At 42.6% G+C, this 15,812-nt stretch overlaps 1 protein-coding gene across 1 annotated transcript; it reads right to left on the reverse strand.

Annotated features, from left to right (window-relative positions):
* Positions 1–1,091: 1,091 nt before the first annotated feature.
* On the reverse strand, positions 1,092–1,957 carry LOC147336015 (uncharacterized). The gene is made up of 3 exons (XM_086286129.1): positions 1,653–1,957; positions 1,285–1,567; positions 1,092–1,193 (listed from the first exon to the last, which is right to left on the reverse strand). Exons 1-3 carry the CDS (start codon positions 1,955–1,957, stop codon positions 1,092–1,094), a joined length of 690 nt encoding a protein of 229 aa, XP_086142255.1.
* Between the last annotated feature and the right edge of the window lie 13,855 nt (positions 1,958–15,812).

Raw genomic sequence — 15,812 nt, forward strand, 5'->3', positions numbered from 1 at the left:
AAAGACAAACCAGACACAGCAGGGTGAACATGAGGAACAGGCCTTTGGTGGTGCTTGTAAAGCATGAAGAGTTGAATGGGAAATGTACAAACTCCAGCTGAACATCTTTAAATTCCAGCGGAGTTATTTCAAAAAAAAAAGAAAAAAGAAAAAAGAGTATAAAATCAATGCGTTACATTGCATCACAAAGGAAATAATTAAAATAGAACTGAATCTAAAATGTCACATCACAATGTCCTTTTACACACATACTTATTTTTCCACCTCCCCTTTTGCTCAGCTTAACGCTGCACATTTTTTGTAACTATTGGCTAATTTTGCAAAACTCTACACACAAATAAAAAAACCTGTCACCCAATTATCAAAACATTTTAGTTCTCTTGCAAAAGCGAACACAGCTAGATTAACCCCTCACACCTTTGTAAAAATGGTGTTTTCGTATCAAACAGTACACACAAGCCATCATCTACTAAGCACACAATGCGCCAACTGCACACTGATGGTATGAATACAAAACACATCTGCCAGTTGCTTTCTCTGTGTACAGATGTCAATTTGAGGTCACACCTTTGTCATAGTGTCATGTAAACATACAAGGATCCAAACGTCAAGTATTGGTGTTCATTCACACTCATCAAAACCAAGACAAAGTCAGAACACAAAATAGGAATTCCACAAATAAAAGGAAAAAAAAAGACAATCAGCCTACATCATGTCGTCTTTCTGGGTCCGGCCACAAAATTTCGTCCACATCGCATGCGACATCCTTCAGTCCAAGGCACCGGGGAAAATATCTCCTTGCATGCCGTATCCAGGCCTGACATGATGCCTGGTCAATATCTCCACATGCCTCCTCCATTGCCTGTAAAAGGGCTACCTGTTGATGAGGATGACGGTCATACACTTTCCAGCACCAGGCAGAGAAGAACTCCTCAATGGGATTCAAGAATGGAGAGTATGGAGGGAGGTTGAGTGCCATGAAGGATGGATGGTCTGTAAACCAGTTGCGGACCAAAGCAGCCCTATGGAAACTAACATTGTCCCATATGATGACATATCGGGTCTGCTCTGGTCTCTGAACAGTGAGCATGTCATGCAAGGGTCCAGGAATGCAATAATGTGAGGTTAAAACCGGCCTCATCTACAAAAAGTAGCCCATGTCCCATTGCATCTGCTTCTAGTTCCATCACTCTCTGGACAAGACAAAACAAATGCAACACATCAGGCCCATGCACAGCACTACAGTATGCACTTCCAAATTCAGAACCAATGACACTAGCTTACCTGCACATAGTCATATCGCAGTTGCTTTACACGTTCTGTGTTCCTCTCGAAAGGAACTCTGTAAATTTGCTTCATTCTTATTCTGTGGCGCGCAAGTACACGACTTAGTGCAGAAATGCTTGCACTGTGTATATTTTGAAAGATGGTGTCATCATCCATTATGCGCTGCTGTATTTCACGCAGTCTTATTGCATTATTGGCAATCACCATGTTCACTATATGGGTCTCCTGCTCTGGAGTGAACATTCTGCCTCTGCCCCCAACATCTGGACGTCTAGCAATTCTGTAAAGTAACAATTTCAGTATTTTTGCATGTATGGTACTGTTGTGTTTCTCATTAGAGTATGGCAGTGCTACAAAGTACTTACCGATTCTCATTTCGGAATGTCCTAATGATGCTTGCCACAGTGTAGCGGCTCAGTTTAGGCTGAACACGTTGGCCAGCTTCCCTCAGGGTCATCCCATGGTTGATGACATGGTCCACTATTGTAGCTCTGGTGTCATCAGTTATTCTGTTTCGTACTCTTCTTACCCTTCCTCTTTCCCCTCCTCGTCCTCTTCTTGCTCCTCCACGTCCTCTTCCTCCGACTTCTTCACCTCCACATCCTCTTGCTCGGCCTCCTCTGATTCTCACTCTTCTCGCTCTTACTGCTCCTTCCATTGTACTGCACATAGACAGCTTACCTGTGGCCTGTTTATAGTGCTTAGGCTGATTGCAAAGTGGACTACTTATCTAAAACAGTTTTGACATGTGAAAGTGTGCCAGACAGTTGGCAAATTAGTGTTAATGATAGCCACACATGTGTATACTTTTGCTAGGAGTGTGTTGGAAATTTGGTAATTGAGTGTTGTGCAGTGAATTGTGCCTACAGTTTTGCAAAGTGTGTGTTACAAAATTGCAAACTGAGTGCAAAGCAGTTTTTGTGCTTTTAGTTTTGCAAACTCAGTGAGTGGTTTTGCTGTAAGTCTGAATAGTTTTAGAAATTGTGCTACAGGAATCACAGTTAGGGTTTAGGCATTCGGAAAAAACTGTAAGCCCTGTGGTGGTGACTATTTCATTTATCCCCCCCCCCCCCCCCCCCCCCCTTTCCTCCTGTAAAGACATTCTCTATGCAGTTGCCTGAACTAGAGTCCAGAGACCACCAGCTTACATCAATTATGATACAAAGGAACTAGTCACAAAAAGTGACATAACTAATTTTTATTGGGTGAAACTAGTAAGATGATAAAATATGCAATGTATTGACTACACTGGGCTGAGACAATGTATATAACAAAAGGAACAAAAATAAATATCCCTCACCACTGATAACCTAGAGGGCTCTATTATTGACTAATTTTGAGATGAGTGTAAGAAAATGTTTAGCTCTACACTTTTGGGAACATTAAGCAATGAGCTGCTTATTTATTTTTTTGGTTTAAGAAACCCACTTTTCAGAACCCAGTAAATTGTTAAACTAGTTATTTTTGTTGACTTAGATTACGTTTTGTTCTCTGATTAGACTCTTGCCTCCACAACCTGAAACCCCGTAAGCAATAGAAAATGGATGGATGGATCTAATCCATGTCTTTCCTTCCTTCTTCTTCTTTTGCTACGTACTTCTACACATTACTCTGTTTTCTCACTCACTCTAGCCTACACTGAGAGTCTGCTCAGTGCTGCAGGACAGCTAAACAGAACAGAGCAGCAAGGAGGGGTTGAGGCCAAGTGCACCTGCATGAGAGGAGAGGTGTTTTTGCATAGACATGTCTCCTTTCCGGTGAACGTGAGCAACAAACCTAACCCCTATTAGCTTCATGGTTTACCAGGATGTAAAAGGTGCATTGTTAATGCACCTGCGCTTTTGCAAATATGCAAAGTCAACATGTCTGCCTGTAAAGAGGTCTATTGTTTAAGATGACTGGCAGAATGTGCCCTCTGGGGTAATGCCGGAAGATGTTACAAGTACCAGGTTGCGGCAACCATGGACAGCTATACATGTGTCGTGAAAACACGGACACAGGAAATGTCCCATATGGAAAAGATATATATAATTCTTATAAAGTTTGTATCTGTCTTGTATGAAACTTATATGAAAAGCATATAAGAGTGAAAACACATATAAGATCCCTTGAAAAATTATATAATGAAACTTGTATGTTTTGGATACTTACTAAAACAATGTATGAAAGTAATGAGAAAGTGGCCACTTTCATGAGTAAATCATGTAAGCCTTATATGATTTACTCATGAAAGTGGCCACTTTCATGAGTAAATCACATATAAGTTTTTACTATTTCTTTTCCATATGGGGTGGCTTGTTGCTGAATACCACTTCACACTTTATATGCTGTACTATTAAAAACTCACTTATAAAATGAAAGCTAGCTAGATGCTAAAGTACTGCAACTGCAACATATGGACACGTGCAGTTGTTCCAGTGCTGTGGTGAAAAAAGAAAAAAAAAAAACATCGGCCCACTGACTACAGCGCAGTTTTTTTCTTTTATCTCTTTTTACGTGACATGCCCTGGTGATTAGTACATGAGATATGTTACTGTTTCGGCTGAAACTGGTTTGATGTCTGAACGGTTATAGTGATGTAAAATAATAACTCTAAAACATAAGTGCAATAAGCATGGTTTGTAAATGTAAGGAGTGAAAAGTAAATAGATTTCTTTGTGTGTTTGCATCTGTGTGTGTGTGCTGTTGGGTGTGCTGCAGTGTGGTCTGTGTGCAGAGGCATTAACACTTAGCTATCTCAGGCTTTCATTTTTGTTTCACAGATTTTAGCCTATTTCACAAGAAGATGCACACACATCTTCATGTGAAAAAAAGTGTAGAAAAAAGGAAAAAAGGAGGAAAAAAGTGTACAAAACATACTACAAAACCCCCTCAAACTTTTAAATATTTCAAATGTGCACAAACATTTCTGCTCACCTTTTGCATAATATGTAAATTGCTTTGGATGACAGCTGGGGATGATGCATAAAAGATAAAAAGTTGTTGAATGTACAGTATATTGCACGAGATGCAGAAATTAGAAAACATTTTCTGTTTACTAAAAAAATGTGTCCATACTTTAAGCAGTAAAACAGACTGACGCTGACAGTGTAAAAAGTGGGATAATGGGTATACCACATGCTGTGCGTGGCATTCTTTCATTTCATGAAAAACTTTACTCACTGCTTGTTTCTCTTTCCTGTAAACAAACCACATTTACAGGAAAACAAGATTCACATGTGTTTGAGGTCCTGTTTCTGCTCCAGATATGTTCCCAACAACCCTGCTTTTGATCAGCTCATTACCCTCTGTGTATTTAAGGACTGTTTCTACAGTCAGACTGACAAACTGTCAGATTGTACAGCTGATTATGCAGACCATTTTCACAGCTAGCAGCACATCAAGACTTTCACTCCAGTTAAAATATTCCTGGACCTGTTCCTCTCTTGTCCTCCGTCTTAGGAAACCCTTGGTGTTTCAGCTGTTACCTCCTCGCTGTCTCCTCTTGATTCATAACATTTTTAGATTTTATATTAGATCTCCTCTTGATTCATCCCTTGGAAAAAGACAATTCTACATCAGATTCCGTGTTCAGTTTGACATCTGAAAGGAATTCTCCCAACCAATCACCACTTCACTGATTAATCCTCTACCTTGGCTGCATAGGGGCTCATTTGATCATTCGACTCATTCAGTTTTGTTAATAAAAACTGTAAATCTGTTCTTAGCCTTAGCCTGTGTGCTTTTAGGACTCCAGTTCGAGTATAATTATGATAAAATGACTTAACTAAAGACAGGGCCCAGGGGACACTGTGGCAATAAATCAGCTTTTAGGAAATCAAGGAATTCTATTAGAGCAATGAAAGCTGCACTGAGATCCACAGAAAAAAAGAAAAAAAAAAAACCTAAAAACTGACAGCTAAGTGTAAGTAAGCATAAGCAACATCCTGCAACAGTTTAAATCTTCACCTTCACCTGCTGCAGCTATATTTTTGGAAGGGTTTGAAGCTATTCTCACAGGTTTTCTGGTGAGCTACATCACTACTGCTTTGTCCTGTGAGACTTATTTATGTTCAGCACTGAGGGATCCAAGGTATAATACATTGTGGGGCAGCGGGATTGGTTGGTACGTGGATGAATTATATTTTGTTTGAGTTTGAGGAAGGGAGCTTAAGAAAGTTGCATTCTGAGAAAGCCATTAAATGAGTGCTAAATGTATATTTGTTTTTTGTTTTTTTTACTGTGGCTGAGTCTTCCAATTTCAAAGAGGCTTTCAGAGGCATTTTTGAAGCTGAGACTTAGTATGATGACACAAATCTTTGGGGAGTAATTCTACACAGAAACTGCCAGGTGGCTAAGTTGGGACTCATTAGCAGATGTATTGTCGATCTCTTTTACACCTCTCCGGGTGTACTTGTTCTTGAATGATAAATGAGTAAAACCCTGCACTGTATTGACTAACGTTATCCAAATATTTAGATTTTTTTCTTTTTTTTTTACCTTTGTAAAAATGTCAAATAACAATAGACTTTGACATTTGTTATGTCTTTCATGAAAGATTATGTGGGGGCATCATCACAGTGAAAAATAAATCACTGATTAGTTTTGCTCTAAAACCTGTCAAACTGTTTGCTAAGTTTGAGATATGCAGATATCATCATTTAACACACCCTGTTTGACACACTGAATACTTAGCTATACCTGCCGGTATAACAGCCACCCCATTCAGCTTGTCAACCTTTGGTTAATCATGTACTCACATGATTAACTGTCACAACCGCTTTGTTTTTTTGACCTGAGTGACAGTTTCATTTTCCTATCAATACAATCTCAAAGAACATCGTATCCCCATCTATTTAGTGCACGGGGGAAATAAGCACTTAGATTAAGCTGAGAAATGTGAGATCTGTGCCTTTTTTGGGATATATTGAGAGTGTGCAAAAGACTTGCAATTTGTTAATTATTCTGTGCTTTTCAAGACACTAAAGCAGAAAAGTATAAGGAGGCATGGTTACAGGTGAAGTGCTAGAAATGTAGTTGTCCTAGTGTGCCAAATGTGCTAGTTACTATGAGTACTACAAATGTTTGTGTTCAGTTGCTTTCAAAACAAAAGCATTTGTGACTCTAACAAATGAAAATGGGGAAACTCACTAACAATCTACAAAAAAACTTTGGTTTAGTTCTTCATGTATTTTCATAGTTGAGATTTCAAAAGAGGAAAACACAAGTGCATTAATCACAGCAGAAATCCCCAAAACTATTTGATTTTGAGGAGGTGATTTTGGATGTACACCACATTAAAAAACGCACTGTTTAAAGTTATATTGTTTGATTTAACTATGAAAAAGTATTTTGATTTTGAATAAACATTGTTCAGAAGTTTATGGTACATCAACACATTTACTACCACTCCATTCAAGACTAAATCAGCTACAAGGTAGAAAAACTATTTCTGTAACTACCAAACACACTTAAAACGACTCTGAACATAAAGCATGGATTTCCTTGTTATCCTGACAGCATGTACACTATTGATGTGTCATGCGCAAAAACATCAGCCGATGTTTTGTAGTGAATCAGAAGAGACAACTCCCATTGAGTGAGAGCCTGCTCCCCACTTTTTTTAACGAGGTTTGTTGTGTTGCCACAGTATTTAACTGGCTTCCCACATACATCGCACACAGAATAATTTCTATGTTGAAAGTAAAGGCAGTTATGATCTGTGAACCAGTCAAGATTGTGTGTTTTGTGGTCTAATGTTTTGTGCCTCGGGTTTTGGTACGTAGCACGCACATGAATGAGAGGCGGAAGGCGATTGTAGTTCCTGTTAACAGGGTATTGCCGACTATCCCGCTAATTGCAGAGTTTAAAACCAAATTTAATCAAATTAAATATTGATATTTTCATAAGGGAATTGATCCTGCAACATGAAATGCTGGTATTGGAATATTTCAGGATCGCCCGTCACGTCACTACCCCTCAGTCAGTAAGTGAGATGGTGAGGAGGAGAGTGCAAGTGCATTGCAAAAACACATAAATATTACTGACACGTGTAAACGAAGCAGCATCTGACTGCAATTTAAGAGCCATTAGGGAGCCAAAAGAGCCAGCTCTTCTTTGGGAGCCGTGCCACAAGAACCGGCTCTCTGGAAAGAGCTGAACTTCCCATCACTAATGCACACAAAAACACAATGTCTCTGCGAAAAGCAGATATGTCACAGATTCATCACTCCAACCAGAATTCACTGACAAGCAGAGACTTTACATGTCTGTGTACATGCTGTCAGGTTATGGGAATCCATGATTTTTTGTTTATATCTTTTTGCTTAATTTGTTTAACTGGTCTTTAATTGGAGTTCCATTGAAAATTAAAGAGAAAAGCTGCACACTTCAATCAGCAGCAAACTAGTTATCTTCCATCCGGACAAGCAAAGCAAGCAGTGCTTGCCTTGTCAAATCTAAAAATATACATAAAAAATAATCTACCAAAGTAAATCAATATTTCTCTCAGACAGCTGTCATAAAGCTTCTCCCTGTTTGTATCCATTCTTTATTTTGCTGCCATCTTTTGGCAGCAGTTGGCAATTGTTGCAAATTGCTGCTGGCTCCGAGTTCTGTAACAACATTTGCCTTATTGTGGAAACACAGATAGTGTTAGCGAGTAAAAAAACTTAAGTGATTGAGTTTCATTTTACTAACCACCTAGAACAATATGTGTGATGTCGGGAAGAAAGAGTGTGAAGAAGTTGTTAATGTTTTTTTTTAAAAAACATGTTAGTAAAGAAAGCTGTGACGATGATTGAGAAGGTGCTCTAATAAACATGGAAGTTATTTTTAACTTTGACATGTTATGCATAATTTTCCAATTTTGGTCCATACATTGACCAAAAGAATTACTAGAATAAAAACTGCACATCTAACTGAGCACTTGTATTGAGGTAGTCAGATATGACAAAGCTCACAGAATACTGACTGAGATCACAAGAGGGCGCCAAACCATAAGAACCAAACAAACATTAGACGCATTCAACCTACACACAATGTTTGAAGTTTGTCATGTATTGAAAAAAGCCAAGGTTTTCATAATCATTAATTGTCTTATTAACCACAGCTTGGACAACATTAAAGTATTGTGAATGTCAAGTTAAGCAGAGTCAACAATAAAATAAATTATTGTATCTTCAATCGTATTTATTATCATAAATTGTGAAAAGGAATGGACCTAAATGTATCACCCTCATCAGCTCTGAGACCCTTTTTACAGACAGTATGCCTACCATATTTCAGGGCTACATATGCAGAAATGGTAAATATGTGTACATATCAAAACATAATAAAAATCTTCTGGTTGTGTCAGGTTTTAAAATAAGGTAAATCAAAGTCCTCAAACCAACTGTCAAGCACGATGGTGGAGGGGTGTTTCTTTAGGCTTGATTTTGAAGCCACAGGACCTGGCCACCCCAGAGTTGACCATGAATTCCTCTAAAGGATCCCAGAAGCCATCTATCTGATTGGGTCATGCAACAGGACACTGATCCAAAGCACACCAGCAAAGCTACAACAGAATGGCTGAAAAGAAAATCAAGATGTTTCTATTTCCCAGGGAAAGTCCAGATCTTAACCGAATTTAGATGCTGCGGTTGGACTTCAAGAGAATGAATACCCAGAAAATCCAATGAACTGGAGCATTGTTGTAAAAAGTTGCTGTCGAGCTTAAATACTTTTAAATAATTTTTTCCTCATGTGTTCGTATCCTCCTTGTTGTAGAAAATATTTTTTAACACATCAATTTCTGTTGACTGTATTGTGTATATTGTAGCCCGACACTTAAATGAGTTGCAGTTCTCTCAATGTGCAGTGTATCACATCACTAAAAACATTCTAATAGGAAATCCAATTTTTTGAGTTCACAGTTTAGTTCTTTGTTTATCGCCTGTATGTGTGACCAAACTTTATTGAAAACGTGATCAACATGAGACCTAATGACTCACCATTTCTTTTGCTTCTTTCTCATGTTCTTTGTTTTTCTGAAATTTGAAGAAAGAGGACATGTTTTACTTGCTTGAGTTTTACATACTACAAATAACAATAAATGTATGTTGTAAAGTTCCAACCATTAAAGAGCCTATGGTGACTTGCAGTGACTGTAACTGTTACTGTAATTGTTTTTACAAATAAATATGTATTTTGCTATATCATATATCGTCACACTGTGACAGTTCACATATTGTCATAGTTATCCACATGATCTTTGGTTTTCTTTATTTCTCCTGGGTGGCTACACGTTAGCTTTTCAACCAAGCAAGCCAGCAACCTTGTAAGGCCCCCCAGATACTTTGGTAAATATTTTATATTGACATGAATACAGATAACTTTCACTTCAATACAAATAGAATGTTTAAGCAGCTCCACATTCTTGTTCTCTTTCCATAACCCATTTGGGATACACGGAGCACACCTACACAGCCAAAGGGATACATGCAATCTCCACATCTGCATATCAAATGTTAAAAGAAAAAAATTGGATGAATATGTTATTTTCTTCTTGCACTGCTACAATCAGTTCAAGTGCAGGCGAAGGAAAATGGTTGAGAAGTGGATACATGGACATTACTAGCAATGTATGATGGTAAAATGTAAACTGCGTCAAGATAGGAACAATCTTTATAATATTGCTACCACAACTTCAGCTGTTTGAAAACATGTACACAGACAGAATGCTAACAAAAAGCTAGCCAATCCAGAATTATGTAGTGGAGTGCATGTTGACTCCAGCTCAGCAACTATAGGTTGATCTACAGCAGGTAACAAAGGGATTAACAGGCAGTCACACTTGTAGCTTTGTACCCTCCATTTTCACCTGCACTTGTTTCTACAGCACAATCACTATGACAGTTGCTTAGAAGATGCTTTCTTGTTTTTTGATCTTATTTTCATAAGTCTAAACAACTTAAACAATGATTGTATCCTCGTGAGCATAAGGATTTGTGTTGATGTGTAAAAATGATAATTATTAGCATATATTTAACACTATGTAAATATACTAGTGCTGTCAAAATTAACGCTTTAACGTGAATGAATCCGCCATATATATATATGAACACCCAGCACGCCCCTGCGGGCGGTTTATCCTTCAAGCTCGGGTCCTCTACCAGGGGCCTGGAAGCTTGAGGGTCCTGCGCAGTATCTTAGCTGTTCCCAGGACTGCGCTCTTCTGGACAGAGATCTCCAATGTTGTTCCCGGGATCTGCCGGAGCCACTCGCTTGGGAGTCACCGCACCTAGTGCTCCGATTACTACGGGGACCACCGTTACCTTCACCCTCCACATCCTCTCGAGCTCTTCTCTGAGCCCTTGGTATTTCTCCAGCTTCTCGTGTTCCTTCTTCCTGATATTGCTGTCATTCAGAACCGCTACATCAATCACTACGGCCGAAGTGATTGAGTTGGTCTACCATCACTATGTCCGGTTGGTTAGCCACCACCATTTTGTCCGTCTGTATCTGGAAGTCTCACAGGATCTTAGCTCGGTCATTCTCCACCACCCTTGGGGGCGTCTCCCATTTTGAAAAAAAAAAAAAAAAAAAAAAAAAAAAAAAATATATATATATATATATATATATATATATATATATATATATATATATGAATGCTTTCAGTATCCTCTTCTTATTTTTATTATTTTCTACTAAAACTTGAACACAAATATATGGTTGGTCTTTTTATTTTGTAAAATCTAGTGTTGGTGTAGATCAGGGGTGTCAAACTCAAATACACAGTGGGCCAAAATTCAAAACTGGAATAAAGTCGCGGGCTAACATTAATATTTATTGAAATATATTTATTCCTCCAGATATAAGAATGAATCTTTTCTTATGGACTCAAACACGTTTTGCTGAAAAACTGAATATGGAACAAGCAAAGCTTAATACTAAACAATATATATATTAGCTGTATAATACCAGTAGGCCAGCTCTAATAGTAATTTGGTATGGCTTCGCGGGCCAAATGTAATTAGGCTGCGGGCCAAATTTGGCCCGCGGGCCAGAGTTTGACACCTATGGTGTAGATCATTATCTTGTCTTTGAGTGTGTTACTTTTAACCAATAAGTTGGAAATTCCCTCAACACTAATTGTAAAAAAATGCATTTATACATTCATTATTTTTATTAGATATGAAGGATTTATAACACGCAGTCAGGGCACTGACAGAGTCAACAAGACTGTTGATATCAATCACCTGTGTTATACATTAGTAGCAGAGGACATAGCAGTAATACATTATTACATTATGTACATTTTAGGTTGAAGACTGATATGTAATACTCAAATGTTTTTTTTTTTATATTTTAGTATTTTTAGGCTACTGTTTAGTGTTAATGAGTTTATTGTTATTCTGCTGTCTTGCTTTGAGTCTTGCCTCCCCCTTCTGAATATCCTGATTATTTACACCTCTGTCCTATTCTCAAAGCTGTGTCCACTTCCATAATTAGCCTCAGCATTGTGTGTGTGTGTGTGTGTGTGTGTGTGTGTGCTTGCATGTGGTTGCTGCTGGTTGCAGTGGGACACTGTGTTACCTCTAGCAGTAAGGAATCACCATTATGTTATTATTACACAAAGATAACCAGAGTAAATACGAAATGCTGTTTCTAAATAAAACCTTCACTTCTTAATGGAAAAAAAAAAAGCTATCCAAACCTTCCTGCCCCTGTGTGAAAAAGTAACCGCCCCTAAGCCTTACTGTTGTGCCACCCTTGGCAGAAATAACTGCAAACAAGCTTTTATTTCTTTCACGTCACATCACACTGCTCTCAAGGAAGGGATATACACTACCGGTCAAAAGTCCAGTCTGGACACACCTTCTTATTTAATGATTTTTTTAAATTTTGCTTTCTATACTGTAGATACATACTGAAGACATCAATTATATGAAGCAATGTATATGTCACGTCCGGTGTGGCAGACGTGTGGAATATATTAGGACCCAAAATGCGGCAGCTCTAATGCAGGTGAGTATTTATTAAACAAAAGGAAATACAAACAACAATGGCACTGGGAGTATAAAACTAGAACCTGAATTGGGTAAAACTAACAAAACAAACCAGAAACGAAGATGCAGGGAGGTCCGGGGAAATACATACGGAGAGACGCAGGGAGACCGAGGGGAAACAACACAGACGAACCAGCAACGAGGACACGGTAACACACACTATAAATACACATGCCAGGAATCAGGGGATGGGAAACAGGAGGGGAACACACCTGGAATACATGATAACTGACAAGGCAGGGGAAACGTAAACAGAACACACTGACATAAGACAGAGCCCTTCAAAGTAAAACAGGAAACACATACACGTAATGACACAGACTCAGAGACACGGACTAAACACAGAGACCTAATACACTAAGGGAATGCACAAGCAGGGAAGACATCAACCAGAGGGAACACCACTAAATGCTAGAAAATACAAAACTATCAAAAGTAAAAGTACATAACCAAAAACACTGGGTCACCGACCCAGGACCATGACAGTACCCCCCCTCCCCCCCTCAAGGGCTGGCTCCAGACAGCTCAACAAAATCATCCAGAAAAAACAGCAAACAACCTGACCAGGGCGGGCGGCGGGGGTCCAGGAAGGAGGGCTTGGGGCAAAACAAAAACAGGAGCACTAGATAGTCAAAACAAAAAACAAAACACGAGTCCAAAATCAGAAAGGGAAAAAAAAAAAAAAAAAAAAAAAAAAAAAACCACACACACACACCAGAACTCAAGAAAACAAAGTTCAAAACAGAACACCTCTGGGGGCCAGCCCGGGGGCCGACAACACAGGAGTCCGGACCGTTCACGGGGCCGACTGTGCGGACGGCAACGGCGGCGATGTGGAAACAGTTCAGGGGGCCGACCGTGCGGACGGCAATGGCGGCGATGAGCAGACAGTTCAGGGGGCCGACCGTGCGGACAGCAACGGCAGCGATGAGCAGGCAGTTCAGGGGGCCGACCGTGCGGACGGCAACGACAGCGATGAGGAAGCAGTTCAGGGGGCCGACCATGCGGACGGCAACGGCGGCGATGTGGCAGTTCAAGGGGCCGACCGTGCGGACGGCAATGGCGGCGACTCAGGCGAAGGGGGTCTGGGGGCCGCCCATGACGGCCATGGCGCCCGACCAATAGCCTGGAACGTGGCCAGTTAACTGCAGACCCAGAGGCAGAAGCTGGACCAGGCGAGGGTGAAGGCACGGAGGCTGGACCAGACGAAACTGAAGACACTGAGGCTGGACCAGACGAGACTGAAGACACTGAGGCTGGACCAGACGAGACTGAAGACTCGGAGGCCGGGCCAGGCGAAGCAGAAGCTGCAGCTGGTGTGGATGATGAGGCTGCAGCTGGCGTGGATGATGAGGCTGCAGCTGGCGTGGATGATGAGGCTGCAGCTGGCGTGGATGATGAGGCTGCAGCTGGCGTGGATGATGAGGCTGCAGCTGGCGTGGATGATGAGGCTGCAGCTGGCGAGGATGATGAGGGCGCTGCAGGCGAGGATGATGAGGGCACTGCAGGCGAGGATGATGAGGGCGCTGCAGGTGACGGCGCTCCAGCCGGAGACGGTGGCGCTGCAGGTGATGGCGCTCCAGCCGGAGGCGGTGGCGCTACAGGCGACGGCGTGGAAGCCGGAGTCCCTCGGACCCTCCAGCGGAGACACGAGACGAAGGCCGGAGCAGTCCCATGGACCACCCAGCAGAAGCCATCACAAAGCCAGCAGGCATGGAGTCCACTAGCTGACATAAAGGCGACTGGCAATGCACTGAGCTCTGGCTCTGCCCAGGCAACGCTGACATGGTGCAGTTCTCAGGTGGCTGCTTAAACTTCAGGGGTCCAGAATCACCTGGGGACTGAGACCTAGCCTCTGGGGAAGCCCTGGAGTGGCAAACTGTGCCAATGGCGGCTAAACCATGAAAAACACCTTGAGTAGAAATAAGTCGTTCTCCCTGTATGGAGTGAATGAGTGAAACTGGCGATACTGGAAGCTGAACTACAGGCGACACTGGAGGTGCAGGGGCCTGGACTACAGGCGACACTGGAGGCGCAGGGGCCTGGACTACAGGCGACACTGGAGGCGCAGGGGCCTGGACTACAGGCGACACTGGAGGCGCAGGGGCCTGGACTACAGGCGACACTGGAGGCGCAGGGGCCTGGACTACAGGCGACACTGGAGGCGCAGGGGCCTGGACTACAGGCGACACTGGAGGCGCAGGGGCCTGGACTACAGGCGACACTGGAGGCGCAGGGGCCTGGACTACAGGCGACACTGGAGGCGCAGGGGCCTGGACTACAGGCGACACTGGAGGCGCAGGGGCCTGGACTACAGGCGACACTGGAGGCGCAGGGGCCTGGACTACAGGCGACACTGGAGGCGCAGGGGCCTGGACTACAGGCGACACTGGAGGCGCAGGGGCCTGGACTACAGGCGACACTGGAGGCACTGGAGACTGAACTGAAAGTGACACTGGAGGCTCTGGAGACTGAACTGAAAGTGACACTGGAGGCTCTGGAGACTGAACTGAAAGTGACACTGGCGACTGAAATGAGGGTGACACTGGAGACTGAAATGAGGGTGACAGTGGAGACTGAAATGAGGGTGACAGTGGAGACTGAAATGAGGGTGACAGTGGAGACTGAACTGAAAGTGGCACTGGAGACACTGGAGACTGAACTACAGGTGTCCCTGGGGGAACAGGAGACTGAGTGGAGAGCGATTGAGCTGCTGACACTGGTGACAGAGCTAAGAGTGGCTGCTGGGCAGCTAACTGAGCTGAGAGCAGCTGCAGGGCAGCTAACTGAGCTGAGAGCGGCTGCAGGGCAGCTAACTGAGCTGAGAGCGGCTGCAGGGCAGCTAACTGAGCTGAGAGCGGCTGCTGGGCAGCTAACTGAGCTGAGAGCGGCTGCTGGGCAGGCGATAAGCTGTTCACATAATCATCTGCCGCACAGAACACAGCCCCTGAATGAATAGTCACACAGTCCGAAAACGGAAAAGAGTCCTCACTCACCACAGCCGGCGAATTGGAAGTCCGAACGTCCGGCTGTGGGGTGCCGCACCGGTGGCGCGATCGACGTTTCCTCCCTGCAGACGGCTCCGACGGGCAAGATCACATCCGGTGAGTCGGGCAGCGAGGCAGGAGTGGCTGAGAGAAGGTGAGGTGTGTGCCGGAGAAAAGCCTCCATGGTCGGAGGAAGCGACTTCAGAAGCCATGGTAGGCAAGTAGCCGGCTTTCCACGGTGCGGCGAAGCTCCTCCGGAGGGTTCTCTAGCCAAAGCCCAAGGAGAATCTCCACATTAAACGTAATGTTGTCCCGGAGCTCCTTGGACGGGTTTACTGCCGCTGGGTCCATGGTGGCTGGTTCGTACTGTCACGTCCGGTGTGGCAGGCATGTGGAATATATTAGGACCCAAAATGCGGCAGCTCAGGTGCAGGTGAGTATTTATTAAACAAAAGGAAATACAAACCACAATGGCACTGGGAACATAAAACTAGAACCTAAACTGGGTAAA

Source organism: Aulonocara sp. 'chitande type north' Nkhata Bay, linkage group LG3 (assembly GCF_057382095.1).
Source record: "Aulonocara sp. 'chitande type north' Nkhata Bay isolate Kocher_YH1m ecotype deep benthic linkage group LG3, A_spYH_male_GT1.1, whole genome shotgun sequence".
NCBI lineage: Eukaryota > Metazoa > Chordata > Actinopteri > Cichliformes > Cichlidae > Aulonocara > Aulonocara sp. 'chitande type north' Nkhata Bay.

Excerpts from the sequence above, each read along its gene's own strand:
- LOC147336015 (XM_086286129.1), bottom strand. The coding sequence starts at position 1,957 with ATGTGCAGTACAATGGAAGGAGCAGTAAGAGCGAGAAGAGTGAGAATC. Across the intron at positions 1,568-1,652 it reads ACATTCCGAAATGAGAATCG|AATTGCTAGACGTCCAGATG; the intron begins GTAAGTACTTTG and ends GTTACTTTACAG. Across the intron at positions 1,194-1,284 it reads TGCGATATGACTATGTGCAG|AGAGTGATGGAACTAGAAGC; the intron begins GTAAGCTAGTGT and ends TGTCTTGTCCAG.